The 23,013-nt window shown below is 41.4% G+C and overlaps 1 protein-coding gene across 2 annotated transcripts in view; it reads left to right on the top strand.

Annotated features, from left to right (window-relative positions):
* SNAP25 (synaptosome associated protein 25) overlaps window positions 1–19,844 on the top strand; it is an 87,328-nt gene extending 67,484 nt beyond the window's left edge. The window contains exons 5-8 of one of the 2 annotated variants that reach the window (XM_040248305.1): window positions 7,177–7,294; window positions 10,884–11,009; window positions 13,388–13,532; window positions 18,554–19,844. In XM_040248305.1, coding sequence (XP_040104239.1) covers window positions 7,177–7,294; window positions 10,884–11,009; window positions 13,388–13,532; window positions 18,554–18,622 — 458 coding nt within the window. In that variant the 3' untranslated portion in view covers window positions 18,623–19,844. Of the gene's footprint in view, window positions 1–6,890; window positions 7,009–7,176; window positions 7,295–10,883; window positions 11,010–13,387; window positions 13,533–18,553 lie in introns of both variants that reach the window. The other variant, XM_040248306.1, reaches the window with a different exon arrangement.
* The last annotated feature ends 3,169 nt before the right edge of the window (window positions 19,845–23,013 follow it).

Here is a 23,013-nt window from a genome sequence, read left to right as displayed (position 1 = left end):
CTTTCAAGCATTTCCTGAGAAATATCTTCACAGAAATCACTGAAGTGCTGTGAAGTCCCTATACTCCAAACATACTCATAAACATAACTCAATTACACTCTACAGATTGATATTATTTGGGATACCTACTACGTGCCATGGCACTGAAGAAAACAGACAAAAGTCCCTGACTTCATAGCATTCACATTCTAAGAGGTGACAAGAAAAAGGAAAGAATGTTATCGTTAGAATATCTGTGACAAAATTGTTCCATGATGTTTTTTCAGGATTTGACTTCAGTTCAGTTCAGTTCAGTCGCTCAGTCGTGTCTGATTCCTTGCGACCCCATGAATCGCAGCACGCCAGGCCTCCCTGTCCATCACCAACTCCTGGAATTCACTAAAACTCACGTCCATTGAGTCCGTGATTCCATCCAGCCATCTCATTCTCTGCCGTCCCCTTTTCCTCCTGCCTCCAATCCCTCCCAGCATCAAAGTCTTTTCCAATGAGTCAACTCTTCGCATGAGGTGGCCAAAGTCCTGGAGTTTCAGCTTCAGCATCAGTCCTTCCAATGAACACCCAGGACTGATCTCCTAGAATGGACTGGATGGATCTCCTTGCAGTCCAAGGGACTCTCAAGAGTCTTTTCCAACACCACTGTTCAAAAGCATCAATTCTTCAGTGCTCAGCTTTCTTCACAGTCCAACTCTTACATCCATACATGACCACTGGAAAAACCATAACCTTGACTAGATGGACCTTAGTTGGCAAAGTAATGTCTCTGCTTTTCAATATGCTATCTAGGTTGGTCATAACTTTCCTTCCAAGGAGTAAGCGTCTTTTAATTTCATGGCTGCAGTCACCATCTGCAGTGATTTTGGAGCCCCCCAAAATAAAGTCTGACACTGTTTCCACTGTTTCCCCATCTATTTCCCATGAAATGATGGGACCAGATGTCATGATCTTCATTTTCTGAATGGTGAGCTTAAAGCCAACGTTTTCACTCTCCTCTTTCACTTTCATCAAGAGGCTTTTTAGTTCCTCTTCACTTACATTGTGTATAATGATACATTCAGCCAATATTGGTAGAGATAAAATAGTTTTCAGAATCAACTCTTCTGAAATAGCTCCAGAATTCCACTTTGCTATGATCCTTGCTGTACAAGCTGCAACCCATGGCAGAAGCCCACTCTCAGAAATAGGGATCTGACCCTGCCTGTTTGTATGTTTGCATTTGGATTTTCTGGTTCAGAAATCTAACACTTGTGCACTAATTTACTTTTATTTATGTTATTTTCTAATCCCTGGAGACACAGTGAGTGGGGCTCCTATATTTTGCTGAAAATACTAACTTGAGGAATTCCTTAGAAAGGGCAAACACCTGAATGTATGTCCGCATGCCATAACCTGTGTATGTGTCTGCTTATCGGTCGAGCCCATATTTGCCCTCTCTACCCAGATACGGGAATGTTGGCCTACCTGCCCACAGTCCTCTTGGTTTCAAGCACTCTTCTGGGCCATTTCAGCTCCTGTCTGATGAGGGCAGACTTTCAAGAACCTTGTCCTGACCAGTGGGGAGAATGTGGAGCTTCAGAGCAAGCCTGAAGGCTGGTGGAGGTGGAGCTCCCCCAGAGGAGGGATGCTCTGCTAGGCTCTCACAAGTTGAATGAGAGCAACTAAGATTCAGGGAAGATCACTCAAATGAACTTGAGAGACTTCAGATTTTTGAAGCAATGTAGAAACCAGTATTTCAAATCGTTCTTTACAATTAATGCCACCCACAGTGAACACATCAAGAGAAACCTTTACTTTGATAACTCTAGGAGGTGAAACCTTGCCACAGGAACCACTTTCATCTCCCACCATGCCGAGTGGGGCCACCCAAGATGGATGGAGCATGGTGGAGAGGTCTGACGAAACGTGGTCCACTGGAGGAGGGAGTGGGAAACCACCCCAGTAGTCCTGCCTTGAGAACCCCGTTAACAGTATGAAAAGGCAGAAAGATAGGACACTGAAAGATGAACTCCCCAAGTTGGTAGGTGCCCAATACACTACAGTGGAGAAATAACTCCAGAAAGAATGAAGAGATGGAGTCAAAGCAAAAGCAATACCAATTGTGGATGGGACTGGTGATGGAAGTAAATTCCAATGCTGTAAAGAGCAATATTGCATAGGAACCTGGAATGTTAGGTCCATGAATCAAGGGAAATTAGAAGTGGTCAAGGGAGATGGCAAGAGTGAACGTCAACATTCTAGGAATCAGCCTACTAAAATGGACTGGAATGGGTGAATTTAACTCAGATGACCATTATATCTACTACTGTGGACAAGAATCCCTTAAAGAAAGGGAATAGCCCTCATAGTCAACAAAAGAGTCTGAAATGCTGTACTAGGATGCAGTCTCAAAAATGACAGAATGGTCTCTGTTCATTTCCAAGGCAAACCATTCAATATCACAGTAATCCAAGTCTATGCCTCTAACAGTAATGCTGAAGAAGCTGAAATTGAATGGTTCTATGAAGACCTCAAGACCTTCTAGAACTAACACCTTAAAAAGATGTCCTTTTCATTATATAGGCCTAAAGTGCAAAAGTAGAAAGTCAAGAGATAGCTGGAGTAACAGGCAAATTTGACCTTGAAGTACAAAACAAAGCAGGTCAAAGGCTAACAGAGCTTTCCCAAGAGAAGGCACTGGTCATAACGAACACCCTCTTCCAACAACACAAGAGAAGACTCTACACATGGACATCAACAGATGGTCAATATCGAAATCAGACTGATTATATTCTTTGCAGACAAAGATGGAGAAGCTCTATACAGTCAATAAAAACAAGACCAGGAGCTGACTGTGGCTCAGATCTCCTTATTGCCAAATGAACTCCTTATTGCCAAATTCAGACTTAAGCTGAAGAAAGTAGGAAAAACCACTAGACCATTCAGGTGTGTCCTAAATCAAATCGTTTACAATTATACAGTGGAAGTGACAAATAGATTCAAGGGATTAAATCTGTTAGAGTGCCTGAAGAACATGGACAGAGGTTCATGATATTGTACAGGAGGCAAGGATCAAGGCCATCCCCAAGAAAAAGAAGTTCAAAAAGGCAAAATGGCTGTGAGGAGACCTTACAAATAGCTGAGAAAAGGAGAGACACAAAAGGCAAAGGAGAAACGGAAAGATATACCCATCTGAATGCAGAGTTCCAAAGAATAGCAAGGAGAGATAAGAAGGCCTTCCTCAGTGATCAATGCAAAGAAATAAAGGAAAACAATAGAATGGAAAAGACTAGAGATCTCTTCAAGAAAATTAGAGATACAAAGGGAACATTCCATGCAAAGATGGGCTCAATAAAGGACGGAAATGGTAGGGACCTAACAGAAGCAGAAGATATTAAGACGAGGTGGAAAGAATACACACAAGAACTGTACAAAAAAGATCTTCTTGACCCAGATGACCACGAAGGTGTGATCACTCACCTAGAGCGAGACATCCTGGAATGAAGTCAAGTGAGCCTTAGGAAGCATCACTAAGAACAAAGCTAGTGGAGGTGATGGAGTTCAGTTGAACTATTTCAAATCCTAAAGATGATGCTGTGAAAGTGCTGTACTCAATATGCCAGCAAATCTAGAAAGCTTAGCAGTGGCCACAGGACTGGAAAAGGTCATTCCAATCCCAAAGAAAGGCAGTGCCAAAGAATGCTCAAACTACTGCACAATTGCACCCATCTCACACGCTAGCAAAGCAATGCTCAAAATTCTCCAAGCCAGGCTTCAACAGTACATGAACCATGAACTTCCAGATGTGCAAGCTGGATTTAGAAAAGGCAGAGAAACCAGAGATCAGTGGGCCAACATCCACTGAACCATCGAAAAAGCAAGAGACTTCCAGGAAAACATCTACTTGTGCTTTATTAACTACACCAAAGCCTTTGATTGTGTGGATCACTACAGACTGTGGAAAATTCTGAAAGAGATGGGAGTATCAAACCACCTAACCTGCCCTCTGAGAAATCTGTATGCAGGTCAAGAAACAACAGTTAAACTGGACAGGAACAACAGACTGGTTCCAAATCAGGAAAGGAGTACATAAAGGCTATATATTATCACCCTGCTTATTCAGCTTATATGCAGAGTACATCATGCAAAATGCCAGGCTGGATCAAGCACAAGCTGGAATCAAGATTGCCTGGAGAAATATCAATAACCTCAGATACACAGATGATACCACTCTTATGGCAGAAAGCAAAGAAGAGCTAAAGAGCCTCTTGATGAAAGTGAAAGAGGAGAGTGCAAAAGTTGGCTTACAAGTCAACATTGAAAAACTGAAGATCGCATCCAATCCCATCACTTCATGGCAAATAAATGGAGAAAGAATGGAAACAGTGACAGACTTTATTTTGGGAGGCTGCAAAATCACCTCAGATGGTGACTGCAGCCATGAAATAAAAGACGCTTTCTCCTTGGAAGAAAAGCTATGACCAACCTACAGAGCATATTATTTTTTTTATTATATTTATTTATTTTTTATTTTACTTTACAATTCTGTATTGGTTTTGCCATACATTGACATGAATCCACCACGGGTGTACATGCGTTCCCAAACATGAACCCCCCTCCCACCCTCCTCAGCAGAGACATTACTTTGCTGACAAAGGTCCATCTAGTCATAGCTATGGTTTTTCCAGTAGTCATGTATGGATGTGAAAGTTGGACTATAACGAAAGATGAACACCAAAGAATTGATGCTTTTGAACTGTGGTGTTGGAGAAGACTCTTAAGGGTCCCTTGGACTGCAAGGAGATCCAACCAGTCCCTCCTAAAGGAAATCAGTCCTGAATATTCATTGGAAGGACTGATGCTGAAGCTGAAACTCCAGTACTTTGGCCACCTGATGCAAAGAGCTGACTCACTGGAAAAGACCCTGATGCTGGGAAAGATTGAAGGCAGGAAGAAAAGGGGCAACAGAGCATGAGATGGTTGAATGGCATCACCGAATCTATGGACATGAGTTTGAATAAGCTCCGGAAGTTGGTGATGGACAGGGAAGCCTGGCATACTGCAGTCCATGGGGTCACAAAGAGTCGGACACGACTAAGTGGCTGAACTGAACTGAACCCAGAGATGTGCTTCAACCCCACCTCAGACCAGATCTCCAGGAAGCCCTTAGCAATTCCTCAAATGGGGATTGTTATCCCTATTCTGTCTGTTCTTAACGTGCTTCTTGTTTTGAAGATACTGGGCTCCACTTCCCCAAAGCAATCTCTCATTTGATAGTTATTTTGATCTACAGACTAATTTATTGCATTCCTTAAGGAAATTGGAATGAAGTGTTTGGAAAAGTACAGAATTCTCTGGAATGGAAAGAGTTGTCATCCATTTTTTTTAGCCCCTTCAAGAATTTTCTTAAAGATATGAGTATACCTATATTTATTCAGCAAAGTTTTGCCAGCACTACACTGTTACTTCCTGTGGCTATCACATACTGGATAAACATTCTGTTTTCCCTTGTCTCTTGAAAACCAGAGCAGAGACAGCAAATTCCTAATAAGCTGAATTCTGTTCCTCAGCCCCACAAAAGACAACACAGTAGCTTCTTATTTTCCAAATGGACAGGCAGTCTCTCCAGTTTGGAATGATAATTTAATGTGAAATTGTTTTTAAGTAATTATTTATGCCCTTTTATACAGGAAAGTATTTACCAGTTTTATTCTAATCATATCTTTCTTCCCAGAGGCATAGGCATGCATGCATGAAAATAGAGTTGAAAAGAGGAATAGAAATGTAATTAGGTTTTGTAAATAGCTGGCCAGGACATCCCACTGCTGCCTTAATGGTCTTATGTGCCCAGTCACTATGCCCTGTCTGACTCTTTGTGACCCCATGGACTGTAACCCACCAGGCTCCTCTGTCCCTGGGATTTTTCAGGCGAGAATACTGGAGTGGGTTGCCATTTCCTTCTCCAGGGATCTTGTGACCGAGAGATGGAACCCTCATCTCCCGCAATGGCAGGCAGATTCTTTGCCACTGAGCTACCTGAAAAGCTGAAAAGTCATAAAAGCTGTTTTAAAAATCACTTCATCGAACTTATAATTTACTCAATTTAATGACACCACTTTTGAAAAATTAATCAAGTTGATTAACGTAACCCTGGTAACCTAGAAGTATGATTCGTTTTTATGGCCATCAGTCTATGTCTTAAGATACTGTCTAAGGTCAGCTTTCCTGGCACTGATGACTTAGTACTGTTTCATGTTCCAATCCATCGCCTTTCTCCAGGAATTTAATGGTCCAGTATCTGTAATGTTGCTGTGCTGATATTGCTTTTCTTACAGCTTCTATGAATTGAACATTCAAAACCAAAAACTGCCTATGGCCTGCCTTTGGCTAGACAGCCATTGCTAGGGGGAAAAAAAGATATGGTACCTATTGCTAATTATCACTATAGTTGTTATTTTTCCCAAAGGAGAAAGTGGATTATTTTCTATCCTTAGCTGGTTGAGGGTGCTCAGAACCAAAAGAGAGAGATGTTTTAAAGTTGAAGCAGACACTTCCTCTAGCACCATTGCATTTGAATGCCTAAAACATAAACTAACACCCTATTTTCTTTCTCTTGAGTTTCACTGGTGTCTGAGTAAGTGAATATGCTGTGCTGCTTTCCTGGACATTCAGAATCAAGCAGGCTTACCTACTCCATCCCATCATGTCTGAACTATGAACTATATGAGCATCACTTTTGTTCATTTCCTTCCACCCCTGGCTGCATAGGGCATCGACAGCCGGTTCTAGCAATGCATCTCCTCAGACAATGCATTGTAATAGCTCTCCCTCTTTCTCAAATTCCATTTCATTTCTCATGTTCTGTTGAAAACCCCCAAAAAATTCATTCCACACTGTCATCCCTTTGTCCTAACCAGAACAACTCGATCGTGTCGAAGAAGGCATGAACCATATCAACCAAGACATGAAGGAGGCTGAGAAAAATTTAAAAGATTTAGGGAAATGCTGTGGCCTTTTCATATGTCCTTGTAACAAGTAGGTACTGGGTACCAGCTCTAATCTGTGGCGTCCAGTTTTCTTTCTTTCTTTCTTTCTTTTTTTTTTCTTTAATGTCAAAGTGAATGTCTGAAGTTTTGTCTTTTTTTTCTTTGTCCTTTTCCATCCGCTTCATTCTGTGGGGATAAAATACTTGTGTTTAATCAGAACAACTGGAACGCATTGAGGAAGGGATGGACCAAATCAATAAGGACATGAAAGAAGCAGAAAAGAATTTGACGGATCTAGGAAAATTCTGCGGGCTTTGTGTGTGTCCCTGTAACAAGTAGGTGCTGCCTGCCTGCCTGAAGCTTTGGTTTCCCAAGGCCCATCTCCAAGCCTTGACAATCTCATTCCTGCTGGGTGCAAAGGCAGGATGAGTATGTGGCATGCAGAACAGATCAATACCGTCTCTAATGCATTCATCTCATAGCATAGATGATATTAGTGGGAGTAAACTGTTGATGCATTAAAAATCAGGCATACTACAGTGAAAGCTTCACTGTCAGCAACTTTTATTGATGAACGTTTCAACATTTTCCAGAAAGTGTACCTCAAGACAGAGACTAACCTCAAGAAAGAGGCACCACCCAGGGAATTTTATGTTCTCTAAATCCCCCAAACCAAAATTGCAGATTTAGAAAAGACTGGGGGTAAGTTTGGAAGTTGAGATACACATATGTATCAAGGTTTGATTTTTCAGAAGCAAAAGTAACAGGTAATTTGGCCCAAACAAGCATTCCGTAAGTTAGAGAGTAAGACAGAGATTCACCCTTTCAACTGCCCACCAGTTACCAAATCTGGTCAGCGGTTAGACCATAGATGCAGCAGCTGCACCCAACGCAGAGGCAAAGAGGCCTTCAGCAAGAAGTGCTCATGCCTTAGCCAAATTGGACCCATCCCTCTCCAATTCTTCCTTTAGGAAGATCTCCCGTACACTGGCCGAAATGTTGAAATGTGTAGATTTTGCATGCACAACATCACAAAACATTCAACTGTTAAGGTTCTGCAACGCTTTTCTGGAATGTAGCAGAAATGTGACATGTGGTTATAAAGGTTTGCAACAGAAGGAACCTGAAAAGAAGTGTTCTGGAAGGTAGTCTTATTTGACTAGCAGTGGAAAACAAAAAATGCATGAGCGGATTGTCCAACATGCATTTGGAAAATTAAACCCGTTACCCGATCCCCTCACCCCTCCTACTTCCCTTTGAACAGAAGCCTTTTTCTAAAAGCTCTCCTGATCCTAGCTTTTAGAATAGAAATTGATGTCATTTCTAGCTGATTATATGACCATTCACATCCTTTAAACTTTGAGGCTGATTTAAAATATCCCACTTCCTGTTTAGGAGGGGAGGGGCTCAATTTACAAATAAATTGAAGTTTTTTGTTTTTGTTTTTTCTTAAAGAATGATCTACAGTAAAACCTGATTAACTGGAATCTAGCTAACTTGAACCTTCGAGTATATTTATATTTTTGTTCGTTTCGACTTTTAGCAAAAAGAGGCAAATAAACAAAGGGAAAAATCCCATCAGGGATTTAAAAGCATTTCTCTTAAAGGTCAGTCGAGGCAGTCTGCATTCTCTCACTCAGTCTTCATTCTGTAAGTTCCACATCCAAGCGGACCAAGCAATGAAAGCTGAGCTGCAGAGGAAAGGCAATCAGACATATTAATAGAAAACAAAACCAAGGAATGCTTTGATCATGTTCCCTGCCCTAAAACTCTAAGGCAGGAAAGTGGCTCAAGAGTCTAACAGATAGTCAGCCATCACTCTTGAAACGAAGTTTACCTCCATGGCCCACTGTGTTAAGAAAGTCCTATAATTCACCGAAATAATATTCCCAAGCATTCCAGTTAGTCAAGATTTAACTGTTCATCATTTTCAGTGGCCACTTGCCCCCAGGTGAGATGTCTACCTATTTTGTGATGAATTTCATAGATATATTTTCCCCGTCCACCAACTGTGTGGGCAAAGGGTGGAGGCAGGCCCCCTCTCCCTCCCTGTGACAGATTCTAATGCTCAGATGAAATCACAACCCCTGGGAATTCCATGTACCAGTTGGCACTAATTCCTCATTACACAAGAGACCCTAACTGAGCTTCAAAGCTTGACTGCAGTGTTCCCTATTGTGTGTAAATAATGCTTTAAAAACCATGTGTCACAGCACAGTGGCTGGTGGGGCCCTGCACTCTCTGGGGGCTTTGCCCTGTCCCGGCATGTTTCGAGGGACTACGGTAGATGTCCCGCAGTTATGTGAGTCTATGTGCAGCATTGTGGGTGCAGTGATTTGCCTTCGTTCAGAAACGCAACCTTTCCCACGCCCTTGTCTGCCAAAGATGGTACACCAGACATGTTACATAGCAGAAAGCATCACAAGGTCCATATAACTTCTGTTAATGTGAGGAGGGAGGGGATGGGGATTTGGAAAATAACAAAAACAAAGCCCTGCTCCAAACTTTATTAAATTCATTTTTGGATCCTGTCCCACTAAGTGGCCTCGGCTCTTTAGAGCAGTGAATTCTGACTGCTTGAAGGCTACGGCATTATACGTCAATGTGGGAGTTGCTGAAATTCCATCTGTACAATTTTCCAATTTGTCTCCAGGGTTTCGTGGTCCCTAATCTGCAAATTAGTCTTAGTGCCAGTTTTAATAGATGGCTATGGTCCTCCAGTAAAAAAAGAAAAAAAGAGGGTAAATTCTGGTGTCGTATAATAGAAAATAGAAAATGTGAAAACAGGACCAAAAGAAGTTCTGTTCTTGGACTAAAAAGCGTGTGGTTTCTCCTATGCAAAGAACATGAAAACATCTTTGATTGCTCAGTTACAACACACCCACCAAACTGCTGCACACGTGTTATTGGGCACAATAGGTATGCCTGGATTTTACGTCTCTCTCCAAGGCAGCTCAGTGAAATATGGCCCACAGAGACCACACCAGTTCCATACCACTTTCCCCTACCACATCCCAGGACAGTTTGAAGTAGGCAGCTGTAACCACTCCCATCCTGCCCCTCAGTCCAACAAAGAAGCTATTGAACCTGCGTTTCAAATCCTCATGAAGGCTATTACTGTCCTGCTAGTGCCTTTTTTGAGAATGGTCAACTTCTGGAGTAGTTTGGCTTAAATGAGAATGCTTCACTTTCTACTCATGCCTGTAGCTGGTGCATGAAGAAGATGTAGAGGGATTTCCCCTTTTGGTGCTAGATGGCTTGTTCTCTCTTCTATTTTCCTGCATTCATTTCACTATGCCTCTTTTACTTTTTGTCTCTGTGGACAAAGGTTTGTACATCAACTCTGGATGTATGGTGACTGTTTGGAAGTACCGATATATTATCTAATTCAAATCACTCTAGAGGCAACTCAAAGACCATCACCCTTGGCCAACCACCAATCCTGTATGTTCTCCACGCAGAGTGAGAATGCTTGGTTCTGCACATGCACTGGGGGAAAACAATTAAAACGGGAATCTTTGCATGATGGTGTGTAAAAACTTGGTCCAGGATGTTTTTCTTGATGACAGTGTGTTGCTGTGGTGTGATATACACACTCTACTTGGCAGTCTTGTTTTGTGTCTGTCTGCCAGTATGTTTTTTTTTTCTGTGTTTTGTGTCTCAAAATATAATTAGAACTGAATGTCCTCCAACTACGTTAATCCTTGTCTTAAATCCAACTAAACTAACAAAAATGAAATCCTGAGTAGCTGAGGCTTGGTGGTGGCCAACTGTTTGGGTCTGGATTATGATATATCGGTATTCTCTAATGCCTCGAATTAAAACTCATTCGCTTGGTTCGGTTCTGAGCTTGAAGAGGTAATGATTGTTGTGAGCTTGATGCGCCGCCCCTTTTGCTTGTCACTCACCCTCTTTTTTGCATAGGCTTAAATCAAGTGATGCTTACAAAAAAGCCTGGGGCAATAACCAGGATGGAGTTGTGGCCAGCCAGCCTGCTCGCGTGGTTGATGAACGGGAGCAGATGGCCATCAGTGGTGGCTTCATCCGGAGGTGAGCCTTGTGCAGCTGGCACTATAGCGGTTGCCTACTTTTGAGTGACAAACTACTCCAACCTGAGTGGTTCTTAAAACAACACTAGGAAGTTCCCTGGCAGTCCGATGGTTAGGACTCGGTGCTTTCACCATCATGCTCTGGGTTCAACCCCTGCTCAGAGAACTAAGAGCTCACAAGTCGAGTGGTGCCTCCAAAAAAGGAAAAATCACCTTTTTTTTTTTTTTTTTTTAAACTTCTGAATCTCTGTGTTGACTGAGCAGGTCTTCTGAGAGCATCTCCTGGGCTCACTCATTACATGCAAATGGGTGCAAGATAATCTAAGACAGCAGTGCTTTCTTGTCTGGTGATTGGCTGGGACCATGGGTATGACGCGTCCCTTCTCTTCTATGCAACCTCTCCCCAGGAAAGCCTGTGGTTCTTGCACAGTGGTGGCAGCACCAAGGGGTAGGCTCCCATGTGCAAGCACTTGTCAAGCCTTTGCCCACATGTCACTGGACAAAGCCAGCCATGTGACCACATCCAGCATCAGTATGGCAGTAAACAAATGTTTCACTCCATGACTTTGATTGGACAGAATTTATGAGATTATGTACAGATATGTGGGCAGGGTCCATAATAAGGAATGGTGAAACATCTATGAACTGGCAATGGCAGGAAGAATACTAAAGGGACAGGAGAGAACTGTCACCAGAGCCCAGCAGTAGTTATGGCTGTGGGCAGAGGTCGAGATGCCTGGGCTTACTCCATACCAACTGTATCAGAATCAGAATCTCTGGAAGTGAGATCCAGGTGTCAGTAGGTTTTAGAGCCCCTCAGATTTTAATATGAAAAGAAGGCTGAGAACTATGGAGCCAAAAGTAAGTCATAGCTGCTGACAATCATTTATGTAAACTTCTTTTCTACATACGAAACCTGGGAAGTTCCCCTTTAATTTTATCTGGCCTAGATTGCTTTACAAACCCTAGAGGAGCAGTCTACATTGGGATTTACCATCAGGAATGGGTTTTAACCCCTGTGAGCAAATTTTAGCCCATCACCATCTGTAGTAGGAAAAACTCAGACATTCTGAACTAAGTATCTACCATTTACAATAAAGAGTTAGTGCAGAATGTGCCCATGGCCATCAGCTGGGTCAAAAGCAGGTGCCAAGAATGAAGGAGAGTGCAAAAGGTTTATTAGAGAGCAACACTGGGGAGGGAAAGTGGGGAAGTAAGACTGGGGAAGAGCTGTCAGACCATCAGTCAGAGCTGGCAAACAATCTACCAACTCATTGGGAGCTCCACAGCAAAGTTGCTCATTGGAGGAATTCCACGGTAGGTAGAAATGAGTAAGTCTTTGTAAAAAGTCTTGCTTTGTCATTGGCTGGGGCCACCTTGAGAAGAACAGGACCTCAGCTCAAAGCAGACCTGAAGGAATGAACAATGAGAAGCTGTCAGCCAACCACACTCTCTACAACTGGACTATGAGTTCTTTCTTTTTTAAAAAAATGAGTTCTTTCTTAAAGACTGTTTGAGCAGTGCATGGATCCATACAGTGCAGGGGGTGAACTGTGGCTATATAGTAGCTGTTAATAAAAATGATATGTAAATAAATTGCAATTAGAAGTTTTTTTAAGGGGAAAATAGTGCCTTCTTAACTTTCAAGCTGAGTTATGAAAAAAATGGGAACTCCCTTTGGGGAAGGCATTTTGAGAGCCAATTCCTTCCTCCCTACTTTGGCTGAAACAATATCACAGTTTTCTTCCTTGAAATCACCTATTCACAATGTCACAAAAAACCACATAGCATTGAAACCTGAGCAAGTAAAAATCATCTTGAAAATGTAGTTCCCTTTGGAGTTCTTGGGAGCAAATAGGATTAAGGGGCAGACTGTTATTCTCATTACTCTTCTCATTAATGTTGGTCTCAAATGGAGAAGTAGATAAGTGGAGAAACTCTCTGACTTAGTACAATAGCTTTTCTTTCCTTATAAATTTGAGTCTTGGAGATTTTGATTGACATTGCAGAAAGAAAAATACAGTTTCTAACGGGTTCCACCTCATTCTCTGACCTGGAATCCTCCCAACTAAAATGGTTTTAGCCTTAAAACATGAAAATTGGGATAATCATAAAGGGAGGAAATGAGGTGTTGGTAGAATTGAGAGAAGTAGATATATTAATCTGCTTAATATGCCTTCTTTAAAAGTAGAAATTTAAGTGTTCAATAATGTATTTACAAATTATTTTCCTATCTACAAAAGCTAAAATGTTCTCATATTGAACAGAGATTTAAAAAGGATCAGATTGATAGCTGGAGATCAATAGATTTTCCCTAAGCTTTGGGTCCTGGGCATTTGAGTTTTTCTTATCTTCTAAAACCTCTTCTTTGATGCCCAGGGTAACAAATGATGCCCGAGAAAATGAAATGGATGAAAACCTGGAGCAGGTGAGCGGCATCATTGGAAACCTCCGTCATATGGCCCTGGATATGGGCAATGAGATTGATACACAGAACCGCCAGATCGACAGGATCATGGAGAAGGTGAGCATGGGGCAGTCAGCAGGTTTCTGTTGCTTCTCACCTTCTCTGAAATAACCACCAAGGAAGCGTGAAGGGCTTAACAAGACCCGCAAACTGTGACTTTGGATTCAGGCCCTGGTAGATAGACATCTTCCCCTTAATTTTCCAAGACAGAAATACAGCAACAGATACGTAAATAATAGGGTAGAAGTTAATCTAGCAGATATTGCTCAGGGCCACCTTTACTACAGGCATTGTGCTAGGCATCAAAGGACATATTAAGATGGAAAGACACCATCTCCACTGCTAAGAAACTCATAGCCTATGAGAAGCACTGAGCATCCAGATGAAAATATAATTTGTCAAGAAAGTTGCACATCAAATGCTAAGTCAGGTTAGATGGGGAAAGATTTCAAGGGTCAGGGGATGGGAAAATCTCACCCAAAAAGTTGAATTTGAATCGAGTCTGGAAGGTTGGTTGGGAGCTTGTTAGAGATGAGGTAGGGACAGAATCAGGAAATGAGGGAAGAACAGTTATTTTAGATTAGCCAGAAGGTGAATACGAGCTTTGATTCTATAAGTGCGGAAGCTCAAATGATAGTTTAAAAAGGCCCAGTTCACAAGTGCACACGTCCAGATCTCAAAGTAGGGAACATAATCTGATGAAATTGAGTTCATATAAGGACACCAGATGTCACACTAAGACTGAGCCGCCTCGTGCCAGAAAGAGTAGAGACGGTCAAATGGGAAAAGATAGGGTTGGGGGCTTCAGATTAGGAAGGAACAGAAAGAAGCACTGGAAAGCTTTTATAAAAAGATTTGGGGCACCCACACCTGATATTCTACACTATGCAAATCTAATACAGTCTCTACGTCTTTGTGTTCCATCCCCTCCCTAATCAGTAGACTCCTAAATATTACTTATAATCTCTTAAGATATCCAAATGCCAACAGGGAGAAATAGGCAAATTATGAGTTTAATGGTAATTGTGCATCTATAATCAATTCTACTTAGCTAATCTTATATGATGTGAGTTTATTCCTTGGAAGATATTGAAGTTTTGAGCCTGAAACCCTGAGTTTCTTTTCAACAACTCATTCCACTTTGGTTGGGGGTAGAAGGGCAGTTTTTGTGCTCTCTTGAATCGTAAGACTAACTACTCTGTTTCTTGGTATCTGAGCATCCTCCACTGACTTAAGAGAGGAATGAGTAGACATAAAGGCAGCGCTTTGCCCTATTGTGTTCTATGCACTTTATAAAGATATTTGAAACTGCATAATATTTTGCCTAATCAATATTGAGCTACACAAATGTCAGTGTAGTTGACAAAATACCTGTGCTTTGCCTACTTCACAAGTCATGACATGCTTACTCTTGGTAAGAGCCTTTGATGTGCTAAAGCTTTTAAGCTGTGTAAGTCAATAGATTTTTAGAACAATATTGAGAGTTTCAATAGGCACTGGAGCCAATAGAAATGGATCTAACCCATTATGGCCCAGAAAAATGAACTAAGAAATAATAGCTGAACCACCTTCCAATAGGAAAATGAATTGGGGTGGGGGGGAGAAAAGTAGCCATTTTTCTATCAAAGGACCCAATTGACTCACAGATGTAGGAAGATAATGTTTCTCTAACTCAATTAGAGTCCTAGAAAAAGAACTTCTACTAAGAAAGAGGGGTCAAGTCTTTATTGACAGAGCTGGGCTTTAAGCAAGCAGTTTTCCTGGAACGGCAGGAAAACTCTAGATCTATTCTTTAGGGGAAAGTTTTCATTCTGGGCCCAGTTTACTGCAAGAGCCAAGACTTGTGCAGCTATAGGGTTTCATCAAAAGTCCGGCAAGTGGATAGGAAATAGCCATTATAGTTTATCTCACCCTTGGACGGCAAATTGCTTAAGAAGTGGGGCAGGGGTCTAGTTCCCTTCTAATAGCTAGCCTTTTTTCTCTCAAAACAGCAATGTGGATATGATTGAGATAAAGCCCATTTCAAGTCAGCATTTCCTCAAATGATACATGTTACATGATTATTAGTAGACTTCTACCTTCTTTTGCAAGTTCTTACTTCTGATCATAGAAAATAATGTGCAAAGATCTTCAGCATATCTAGGATTAAAATCATACTGTAGGACTAAAGAGAATCTTCTATTTCTCCCATATTCTCTCATGACCCAAACAACAACCCTCACCCAACCCCACCGATCATGATCCTTTCTCATCACTTCAATTAGTTGTGAAGTTTTGGGAATCCAAAATAATGCAGTCTTCAGTACATTCCTATGGACTCTCAAGAAATTACTTTGTCCATTTAAAAAACCTGTTTTCTGATTTAGGGTATTTATAAATAGCTAGTCTTCTAAGGCTGGAATTGTATGATACTTTTAGAAATCTATTAAAATGGGGCAAGTTTCTGTTGGGTCTTTATGGGAACTGTTGCTAAGGAAACAATAATGTTCAAACTTGGATTTAAAATCGTCAGTGCAAAATGTGATGCACACATTAAAATACAGTAAAGTTGAAGATTGAGCGTTGCTCACAGTCTTCCATCAGTATGGAAGCATAGCATTTGAAAACTAAGATCTTAAGTTCCAGCAAGGCTTTCCTGCTCACCAGCTTCATGACCTGGTTCTTCATCTGATACTGGAGTGGGTTGCTATTTCCTTCTCCAGGGGAAAGATAATAAGAGAACAGTTCAAATCTGGAATCAGAACAGGCTGTCATGTAAGATAGAGCTATCCTCTTCCAGAAGTCAGAGCTGTGACCTAAAAGCTACTTGCCATGGTCTGGAGTTAAGATTTCCATAGTGTTCAGAAGCATGGGCTAAACAGCCCCTTCTACCTTTTCCACTGGTTTTTTGGATCAGGTTTTCTCACAAAGGCAAATCATGTAGTGTATCTTGAGTGTATTAGCAAGTTTAGGATTCTCTAAATAGAAATGTGAAAACAGAGATGGGATATATTGCATAAATATGTCCTACAAGAGATGAATAGAGTAAACACAGATGCATTCTCCAAATACCAGGAAGACAAGTAAAAGAAGATTATCTCAGTATTTTTTTCCTAAAAGCACCTATGTTATATAATATAATAAAGACTTGGCCCCTGTGGTGTCAGGTATCGTATGGGCTGGAACTTTGATACGCTTCAGAAAGAACTGAGGTGGGCATCACAGATGTTCATTGATGATAGTTTGTTCTAGCTCCTTCCAGATTCTTTGAGGGTATCCAAAGAGTAGCCTCATGCTCTACTTCAAAACATTCTCTTGTACCATCACATGAAGACTCACCAGTGCCTTTGTAATGCAAGAAATCCTAGAATGTTTGCCTTCAGAAATGCTATCAGTTTTTAAATGTATGTTTTTCCCTTATTTGAGCAGTTCTCAAAGTTAAGTCTGGAAAAATAATCAGCATAATCCAATCTTAAGGAACATTTCACATTGGTCTGAGCTTCTAATTTTCCTTTGGATCAAAGTGTTTCTGATAGGATTGGTAGCTAACGAGGGAATACGAAAGTGTTCAGAAAAACTGGAGAGAAATACCCATTTTCCAAATTGCAAACCTAAAGGTCAAAACTACGAGGCTATAGATCAAAACGATCAAGGAAAATTAGTGTTCTGCCTTATCTGTTTTGAAGTCAACTCTTAACTATCCAAACAGATGGTAAGGAACCATTGCCAGATAATTCAAAGTTATGAACAGCCTAGAAATATTTTTCTTTCACTTGGCAAATTTCTATTTGAATAGTGATAACTCTAGTGTCCTGGGAATTCACAACTAAACTGGATAAAGAAGACACAACTTGGTGGAGATTACAAAGCACCAGGCATAGTTGTTGATGTGAAAGCAGTAATCAGCAAATAAGTACTGTCGCTATAAACTAGTCCAGTTACCCTACCCTGCATCTCAGTTTCCTGCCCCCTTCCCAGGCTGGAGAGAGACAGACAACGTTACCAACCACAATAGAGCAGAAACAACAGCCGGAAAGGAATGTTTGTCTTCTCTTCTGCTTGCTGACTCGTATGTTCCTCGGTGATGTTAGGAACAGTTCATTTCTAGAGTTTAACAGTATATCCAGGTAGTAGTCCTGGGTTTCATGGTGCATGTATAGCAAAAGAGAACTCAAGCAGTGAGTCAGTCAGTCAAAATATAAAATGATAGTAAGTGTGTCTCTGTTAAAACAAGCCAGTTATCAAGCTCACAGGAGTAAGTCTTCAGAAATGGGACTAACAAATATTAAATATTGCAAAAGCAAACCATGTTTTCACCTAACAGCAGTAGTTGTAAGATAAGATATATTGAGCACTTCATTTTTGCAAAACATTATTCTAAGACCATTATATGTAGCAACTCATTTCATCCTCATAGCAAACCTAAGTAGTAAGATGACTAACAGTGATTATTGTGTGGACTCTGACTCCAGGCCTTTTGACTCTGGTTTCCCCATTTATTGGCACTGTGACGTTAGACAAATTGCCTAAATCCTCTCTGCTTAGCTTCCTCAGTTGAAGAAAGGAGCGAATAACAGTATATCCCTCAGTGTTGATATCAATCTTGCTGTTGTCCCAGTTGAGTGAGCAGAACCTAGTAGTGGAATTGTGCTCGCCAGCAGTGGTCTTTACTGCCCCCAGCTCACAGTGCAGAAAGCTGAGGCCCCCAAATGTTAAGTAATCTGCCCAAAGTGACGCTGCTAATAACTGTACAAATAGCAGGAATTCAACTCAATTTAACAGATGTGAATGTCTGCCATAGAAATCACCGGGTGTTGTTCCAGAAGAGAAAGATAAATGATTTGTCTCTGTCCTCCAAAGAACACTCTGTGGTAGGGAAAACAGTCATAAGAACTAAGTCATGAGATCAGACTTCTGTGATCTTGCTCAAGTCCAGCCAATGGTTCTGGGAACACAAAAGAAGGAATGGTTCATTCTGATGAAAAGGAAAGTTTCAAGATGCCTTCACCCAGTAGGAGGCATTTGAACTGGACCCTGAGGGGGTCCAATAGAATTTTAATGGGTAAACTGAATTCTGTTTTTCTTTCCCCTTTTTCCAGGCTGATTCCAACAAAACCAGAATTGATGAGGCCAACCAACGTGCAACAAAGATGCTGGGGAGTGGTTAAATGGCCCATCTGTGTCTTCCAAATGCTGTTGGGCAAGATAGCACCTTCATGCTTTTCTCATGGTATTACCTAGTAGGTCTGCACACATGCACACATCAACCTGCCCCCATTGTGAATGTTGTCTTGTGTCGTCCATCAGCCCAACGATACTATGTGTCTTCTGTTTTTTCTGGGTCTCTTTCTTTCCAAAGGCTATATATAGTGGTCATTTGGTGGCTCTAACTTTTTACGTAAGATGTCTTGGGTTTCATTTTACCTTTTCTCTTTTCAGTGGTGTTTGCTGAATGACAACAATTTAGGAATGCTCAATGTGCTGTTGATTCTTTCAATACACAGTATTGTTCTTGTAAAACTGTGACATTCCGCAGAGCTACTGCCACGGTCCTTTCTTTGGGGGTCAGGCTCTGAAACTCAAAATTTGCTGTCTTTGGTTCCTCATGGCTGTCATCTGTCTTTATGATTTCATGATTAGACAACGTGGAATTACATAACAGGCATTGCACTCAAAGTGATGTGATTTATGCATTTATGCATGAGAACTAAATAGATTTTTAGATTCCTACTTAAACAAAATCTTTCCATGACAGTAGCATACTGATGAGAAAACACACACACAACAACAGCAGCAACAGCAAAACAACAACAAAGCATGCTCAGTATTGAGACGCTGTCAAGATTAAGTTATACCAGCAAAACAGCAGTAGTGTCATTTCTTTCTGTCAATATTTAAACTTATCAATCATGATCATCCTTTTTTAAAAAAAATAATTTAAAAAAAAAGATGGGTTTGAATACTCACCATTTAATCATTTCCAGCAAAATATACGTTTGACTGAAATTATGTCCAATGGATGTAATATAGAGTTTGTTTGCTGCTTTTGAAGACTGTGTTTTGGAGAAAGCAACCTTGCTGTGAAACAGTGTGGAGATGTAAATTTTATAAGGCTGACTCTTCCTAATCACTATTTCCCCCTGTGGTTTGTTATCAGTACAATTCTCTGTTGCTTAATCTAGAGCTATGCACACCAAATTGCTGAGATATTTAGTAGCTGATAAAGAAACCTTTAAAAAAATAATGTAAATGAATGAAATATAGATAAACTATGAGATAAATATCATTACGGCATGTAATATTAAATTCCTCCTGTCTCCTCTGTCAGTTTGTGATGTGATTGACATTTTGTAGCTAGTTTAAAATTATTAAAAATTATTAGACCCCAGATGTCTGCTTTAATTTTTTCATGGACCCTGTCTGAGTTTGTACTCACATGAGAAGAAGAAATCTGGCTACAGTCCCATCACTCCTAAGAAGTCAGTTCTGTGTGCTAAGGACACCATATGGGAAAAGCAAAGGTGTCCCTTCTACACATGATCCATTGGCAATTGAAACATGGCATGATTTTTATAATCTGTTTCACAAATTCTTATGTATAGATCAGTGTTGGCCATGGGGGGAATGTAATTCAACCGGAAGGCACAGAAGAAGAAAAAAAAATCCATAGAAAAAATCGGTAGTACTCACACTTGGCTGTACATGGATTGAGGTATATTAGGTGTCAATCAACTCTCATCTCCCTTCTCTCCAGTGTCACCCCACCAAACTGAGCCCACCACGACCACCACCACTGCTGCCTCCACTTTATTTAACAGCCTTTTTGACATATCATAACATTCACCCATTTAAAACGTATAATCCAGTGTGAAAGTGAAAGTGCTAGTTGCTCAGTCGTGTCCAGCTCTTTGCCACCCCATGGACTGTAGCCCGCCAGGCTCCTCTGTCCGTGGGATTCTCCAGACAAGAACACTGGAGTGATTTGCCATTTCCTTCTCCAGGGGATCTCCCCAATCCAGGGATCGAACTTGGGTCTCCCACATTGCAGACAGATTCTTTACCATCTGATCCATCAGGGAAGCCAATATATTCAATATTTGTATAATCCAATAGTTTTTAGTATAGTCACAGTTGTGCAATCTAATTTTAGAATATTTTTAACATCCTCCAAAGGAACTCCATACCTATCAGTAGTCATTCCCATTTCACTTCCCTCAGCCATAGGCAACCACTGATTTAAGTTTTGTCTATAGGTTTGCCGTATTCTGAACATTTCCTATAAATGAAATGGTACAATATGTGGTCCTTTGTGATTGGCTTCTTTTATTCAGCATCATGTTTTCACGATTTCTTCCATGGTGTAGCATGTATCAGAGTCTTCCTTTTTATGGCCAAATAATAACTATTGTATGGAAAACATTTTGTTTCTCCGTTCATCCATTGCTGGACATTTGCACTGTTTTTACCTTTGGACTCTTATCGGTTATGAGGCTGTGAACATTCATGCACAGGTTTTTATGCAGACGTGTGTTTTCAGTCCTTTTGATGTCATCGCTTTCACCCCATTACTGTTTCTGCCACCGTCACCTCCATCATAACCTGTACCCTTCTAGCTCCTCCACCACCACTGCTTTGACTACCACCACCTTGACCTTGCCACTGCCTCTACCGCCTCTGAATCATCCTAACTAGTTCCTCCTTTCTCACTGCTCCCTCCCCAGTCACCACCACCACCCTTCACCAGTGCTGCGGCTGCCCTCGCCTCCCCCTCCACCGCTGTCACCAGCACCATCGTTAACTCCTCACTCCTGCCACCTCCGCTGCTTCCCTCTCCTACCCCGCAGAGACAGCACAGGTGAATTCGTCCCGATCACCTTGGCTCACTGCCACGTCATTTCACCAGTAATTCCAGAGGTTTGGTGAGAGCAGTCAAGAAGTGAAACCAGTGATGACAAACTCATCATCCTCAGCAAATGTTTGCAGTTCTTCAGCTTCTCCCTAAACCTTAGAACAAGTTCTAGAGATACCCAGATGCTCAGGGAAGTTATTCTAAAGACCAACTCTAGCAACACATTTGTGCCTTAAAATTAGGTAGTAGAGAGGCTGCTCAAAGATGGGGAAGATAAACATACCATGTATGTCAAAGCAGCTAAGGGGTTGATGTATGGGCTGTGTTAGAAAATTCTTTTCCCAGCTTCATCTGTTCTTAGTGAAGTGAGTGTGTTTCCACATTGTTTGAGTAATTAAAACCCCATACTGGATATATGAAAAGTAGGACATGGGCATCCTGCTTTAAGGTCCAACACATAATTCATTCTGAAGCATATTTCCTTAGATAATTGAGCTTGTCTAGCCTCAGCTGTAATGCAGTCAGCTGCTTTTGGCTAAAGGAAGACATATTCTCCAGGGATGAATCAGATCTGGGTAATGCACCAACTCAGGAAGTACACTAGAAATACAATTACTGGGGCAAGGCAGAATACTACAAGGCCTAAATCTTCTATAAAAACACTAGAAGGTGGTCCTGGGTCCTAGTGACAGAGCCCTTTCCTCTTGTCTGCCTCTTGTTTCTCCTGGTTCTCCTGCTTCCACACCCTCTCCTGGCCTCTGCTCTGACCACCTAGCCTCAAGCTTTGTGGTACTCATTTGTCAGCCCATTGACAACTGCACTAGAAACAGAGAAAAACGGAAGAAAATCCATACTTCTGATCAGCTAATACATGCCAGGTGCTGTGCGAAATGCCTCATTTATGATGACTCATTAAACTCTCCTAAAAATTCTGTAACCTTGACACTATTTGCCCCATTTTGCAGAAGAAATTAATAGATTACCAGAACCAGATTTATCTTATTAAAGCTAGTAAGTGATGTCGGCATGATTCAAGCCAGATGTGTGCCTCCAAAGCTGTAGACAGGCCTAGAAGATAACGCTTCCCAAGTGGCTGAGGGGTAAAAATCCACCTACCAATGCAAGAGTCACTGGACACTTGGGTTCTATCGATGACTCGTGAAGATGCCCTGTGAAGATGCCCTGGAGGAGGGCATGGCAACACACTCCAGTATTCTTGCCTGGAGAATCCCATAGACAGAGGAGCTTGGCAGGCTGCAGTCTATAGGGTCGCACAGTTGGACACAACTGAAGCAATTGAGTACACACTCACTCACATTCAAGCTGGAGGCTTTATCTGCTCAGATAAGTCAACCACCAAATATGAAGTATATCTGATGGTAAGTGTGCCAGAGAAATGTAAAACACTGAAGGAGATAAAGAGTGTAGGGGGTGGGAGAGAAGATGCCATTTTTGAAAAGAATGATAACTATAGTTATCATAACTATAGTCAACTGTAGGTCAGGTGGGCGAATTGGCAGCTGTCTGCAGAGGCTCCTTCCCTTTTCTCTCATTCTGTGGTCTCTCATTCTCAAATCAATCAGTAGTTGCTTTCATGGCAAAATCAGTTAAGTCCAAGAAACAGAGTTCAGTTCAGTCACTCAGTCATGTCCAGTCCTTTGCGACTCCATGGACTGCAGCACGCCAGGCCTCCCTGTCCATCACCAACTC

This window comes from Oryx dammah, unplaced genomic scaffold (assembly GCF_014754425.2).
Source record: "Oryx dammah isolate SB20612 unplaced genomic scaffold, SCBI_Odam_1.1 HiC_scaffold_10, whole genome shotgun sequence".
In the NCBI taxonomy this organism is placed as follows: domain Eukaryota; kingdom Metazoa; phylum Chordata; class Mammalia; order Artiodactyla; family Bovidae; genus Oryx; species Oryx dammah.
This window is presented reverse-complemented; position numbering and strand designations above follow the sequence as displayed.